Source organism: Sinocyclocheilus grahami, unplaced genomic scaffold, assembly GCF_001515645.1.
Source record: "Sinocyclocheilus grahami isolate Dianchi unplaced genomic scaffold, SAMN03320097.WGS_v1.1 scaffold34.1, whole genome shotgun sequence".
Lineage (NCBI taxonomy): Eukaryota > Metazoa > Chordata > Actinopteri > Cypriniformes > Cyprinidae > Sinocyclocheilus > Sinocyclocheilus grahami.
The window spans coordinates 342,536-347,468 of NW_015505213.1; the positions used below are offsets into that span (position 1 = coordinate 342,536).

At 33.9% G+C, this 4,933-nt stretch overlaps 1 protein-coding gene across 1 annotated transcript in view; it reads left to right on the forward strand.

Annotated features, from left to right (window-relative positions):
• Positions 1–3,131, forward strand: part of LOC107581389 (D-tyrosyl-tRNA(Tyr) deacylase 1-like) — a gene marked incomplete at its 5' end in the record, with an annotated part of 8,520 nt that extends 5,389 nt beyond the window's left edge. The window contains 2 exons of the mRNA XM_016266948.1: positions 1,311–1,408; positions 2,853–3,131. Of these exons, the coding sequence (XP_016122434.1) occupies positions 1,311–1,408; positions 2,853–3,008 (254 nt within the window). The remainder of the gene's footprint in view (positions 1–1,310; positions 1,409–2,852) is intronic.
• Between the last annotated feature and the right edge of the window lie 1,802 nt (positions 3,132–4,933).

The following is a 4,933-nucleotide window of genomic DNA, read 5'->3' on the forward strand; positions in this document are numbered from 1 at the left end:
TTAAAGGGTTAGTTCACCCAAAAATGAAAATTAGCCCATGATTTACTCACCCTTAAGGCATCCTAGGTGTATATGACTTTCTTCTTTCAGACGAATCGGAGTTATATTAAAAATTGTCTTTGATCTTCCAAGCTGTTTAATGGCACTCAGCGGGTGTTGCAGTGCATCAGTGCAGTGCAACGCCGACCTCATACGTCATCCGCCTAGAACTGCTTCCATGTACAACAGTGAGCGCAAGCTAGATTAAAGTGATTATTACATTTTGAATATGGATATTTTTCTTACAAGAACGCATCGATTCGCTACAGGAGGCCTCTGTTCACCCCCTGGAGCCGTGTGAGACACTTTTTATTATGGATGGATGTGCTTTATTTCACTTCTTTTGGACTGAAGCACTGCAACACCCGCTGACTGCCATTAAACAGCTTGGAAGATCAAAGACTATTTTTAATATAACTCCGATTGGATTTATCTGAAAGAAGAAAGTCATATACACCTAGGATGCCTTGAGGGTGAGTACTTCATGGGCTAATTTTCATTTTTGGGTGAACTAACCCTTTAAGGTATTTGCCGCATTAATAGTTTATCCAAAAATGACATTTTTACTCACTTATGGGATTCCAAACCTGTAGAACACAAAAGGAGACCTTTTGAAAAGTGTTTTTGTGTGTTAATGGTGAATGTGATGACAAAATGTTCATTTTTGGCCGAACTATCCATTTAATACTAAAAGTCACTGATACATTAATCAAACAGTAATTTAGAAATGTGACATTTTACTATGCAGTAAGAAGACAGCTGAACAGTGGTTCTCCATTTAATTTATGAAGCCAATTTATTAATAATAAAAATGTATAATTTACTGTATTTAAGATTTGTATTAATTGTGTTATTTGTATTATAATTACTAAATTAATATATATAAGCCAGTGTGTGTTTAGGGAAATAAATGGAAACATTTGATAATTTAGTTGATTTTTACTGAATGTATAAATTACTTTTACTATTATTTTTATATACAAGTGTCATTAATGTAAAATACTAAATAAAGTATTCTATTTAAAGTTGTTTTTTGACAATTTAGTTTAATAATTGCAGAATCCCAGTAAAAGAGATTAATCTGAAAGGTGATTTTCATTATAAGATTTATGTGTAGGCCTATGAATATATACATATTCGCTTGTATTAAAATGACTAAATCAGTATATAATAAAAAATCATTTATATACCTAATTGAAATGCTAAAAACATCAAATATGAACCATGAATTGGTGTTGGTTTTAACTTACACAGCTTGTATTGTGTTGCAGATGGGCAGTTTGGTGCAAAAATGCAGGTACTCATTCAAAATGATGGACCTGTGACCATTCAGCTGGAGTCTCCTGCTGGCCCTACAGAACCTAAACTGGTATCCAGCTTTGATTCGCAATGAAATACATGCCTCAGCGTTATCTTCTACAGAAACTGTAAATTCGCCGACCTCATACGTCATCCGCCTAGAACTGCTTCCATGTACAACAGTGAGCGCAAGCTAGATTAAAGTGATTATTACATTTTGAATATGGATATTTTTCTTACAAGAACGCATCGATTCGCTACAGGAGGCCTCTGTTCACCCCCTGGAGCCGTGTGAGACACTTTTTATTATGGATGGATGTGCTTTATTTCACTTCTTTTGGACTGAAGCACTGCAACACCCGCTGACTGCCATTAAACAGCTTGGAAGATCAAAGACTATTTTTAATATAACTCCGATTGGATTTATCTGAAAGAAGAAAGTCATATACACCTAGGATGCCTTGAGGGTGAGTACTTCATGGGCTAATTTTCATTTTTGGGTGAACTAACCCTTTAAGGTATTTGCCGCATTAATAGTTTATCCAAAAATGACATTTTTACTCACTTATGGGATTCCAAACCTGTAGAACACAAAAGGAGACCTTTTGAAAAGTGTTTTTGTGTGTTAATGGTGAATGTGATGACAAAATGTTCATTTTTGGCCGAACTATCCATTTAATACTAAAAGTCACTGATACATTAATCAAACAGTAATTTAGAAATGTGACATTTTACTATGCAGTAAGAAGACAGCTGAACAGTGGTTCTCCATTTAATTTATGAAGCCAATTTATTAATAATAAAAATGTATAATTTACTGTATTTAAGATTTGTATTAATTGTGTTATTTGTATTATAATTACTAAATTAATATATATAAGCCAGTGTGTGTTTAGGGAAATAAATGGAAACATTTGATAATTTAGTTGATTTTTACTGAATGTATAAATTACTTTTACTATTATTTTTATATACAAGTGTCATTAATGTAAAATACTAAATAAAGTATTCTATTTAAAGTTGTTTTTTGACAATTTAGTTTAATAATTGCAGAATCCCAGTAAAAGAGATTAATCTGAAAGGTGATTTTCATTATAAGATTTATGTGTAGGCCTATGAATATATACATATTTGCTTGTATTAAAATGACTAAATCAGTATATAATAAAAAATCATTTATATACCTAATTGAAATGCTAAAAACATCAAATATGAACCATGAATTGGTGTTGGTTTTAACTTACACAGCTTGTATTGTGTTGCAGATGGGCAGTTTGGTGCAAAAATGCAGGTACTCATTCAAAATGATGGACCTGTGACCATTCAGCTGGAGTCTCCTGCTGGCCCTACAGAACCTAAACTGGTATCCAGCTTTGATTCGCAATGAAATACATGCCTCAGCGTTATCTTCTACAGAAACTGTAAATTCTGTAGTTCTGATTACAGCATGAATTGTTTTGGGACTGTATAAAACCACAAACCAGTTTGCCTCTCTTCCTTTTTTCATGCTTCAGCTGTCTAAACAAGAGAAGCAACAGCAGCGGAAAGAAAAAACACGGTCAAAAGGCCCCTCCGAGTCTAGCAGAGAGAAGGCAGCTCTGCGCTCGAAAGCGGACCCCAGCGCCAGCAGCGGAGCAGAGGGAGATGTGTCCTCTGAGCGTGAACCATAGAGTACCTCACGGTACACTTACAGCCACAGTCCAAACTGATACATTTATATAAGCTGTTTTTATTATTATTGAATTGAATCAAGCTCCAGGGGTTGCTCTTTGGAGACTGACACCAAATATCACAGTCTGCTCATTGTATTTCTTTATTTTTGTTTTATTTTTTTAGGATTTTGCAACTTGCATATCAGTCCAGTCCAGTCCAGTCCAGTGGAATGCTGCTGTCTTCAGGGACGTCTTTCAGTGCAGCTCATACCGCTGACTGTCTGTCTTATTACTGTCCCTCTCAAATGTTCACTATAGTGCCCAGTCTGATTGTCTTCTGAAACTTGGATTGTATATAAACATGAGAACAAGTGGCAGCTCCACATTTACTAGTAGAAAAAAGACTCAGGCACACATCAGTGGTAGTTTAGCACCACTTTGAACACAATATCTGAATATTTACTACGCCATCTAATTTATTTAAAAAGTATACATCTCTGTGATGTGTTTTAATAAAAACGTGCGTAATTATTACTTATTCCATAGCTGTTGAGTACTATTGTTCTTTTAACATAATGCCATCATATTTAAAGATGTTGTTTAGATCTACAAATCTGAAAGATTATTTATATATCTATTTTCTATTACTACAGAGCTAGTGCCAGTCATTAGGGACCTAGTTTGAAATTGAAATCACCGTATAATACAGTGTGACCAACAAAAGAGTAAATCATTTCATAGAATAATTGCTAAATATGGTAAATAACAAAAGGACAAAGGAGATTTTGTGAGGTAACCTGCTTTACTGCATGGCACTTTAAGTAGCAAAAAAAGCAAACGGGGATTATTCCTGAATGTGAAAAGCAGGTGTACCTGTACAATTTAATAATAAAAAAGGATTTAATAATAAAAAAGCTGCTTTGATCTCGCCGGCGTCGCAGTCACGTGGTTCATTTAGCTCTCAATAGTTCCAAACAAACCAGCGCTGTCAATACATTTGAATGGGTTTAAGCAGCATAGACGACAGCTTCACTATACAAGTATTTGCAGCAATTTTTGGTGAACAGCATTGATTATTACGAGGATGACATTTACAGTATCATTTTATTCTGAAGAGTGATGGAGAGGCAACATTAACATGTTTTTCTTGTATTTAACCCTCAGATATTCCTTACTTATAAACCTATACACCTTAACTATTTTTCAGTTAAATAAATATTCAATAATATTTACTTTATTACAATAATATTTTGAGGAGATCTTTTGTTACTAAATACTATTTGTGCAATAATTATGATCCATTAATGACCACTTAAAATATTGTTTTCTAATATTTCTATTACTATTAGTGTAGCATTTAAGGTTAAAATAGAGAAAAGGGTTTTAAATTGCAATTTGCAATGCAATGGTTTACCCACTAGGTACCTGTATGGCTCTTTAATAAATATACATGTATCTAGTCTAGTTTCTCAAAAGAGTATTGCAGGTCATTCCTGCTTACTTATTTTTAAGTTTTGCATTTGAATACATATTTATGCTGCGTTCAAGTCCTCCTGGGACGTTCGCACTTACGAGTTGACAAGTCGTAATTACGACGTCAGGTCTGTTTAGTCGGCACAAGATGGCGCTGTACCTTCTTTTAATACATTACAAGAAAATACAACAAGGGTCTGTTAACTCTGCTCACAGAAAATGAAGCGCAAAGAATTCGCATCAGGTGTGTTTTGCGTTTTTTAATATTTTTAAAAAGTAATTTATGAAGCCACTTTAATCTGTATCGCATAAAAACTTGTTATTAATTGTTATATTACAATCCTGCCATATTCAAAAAGCTAATTTTTTGTAAATAAAAAGCCTGACAATGTCACTGCTTAATGCCTATAACTATAAATATTGTGATTTATGTTTTACTTTGGCAATCTCTCTGTCTCCCTCTGTCAGAC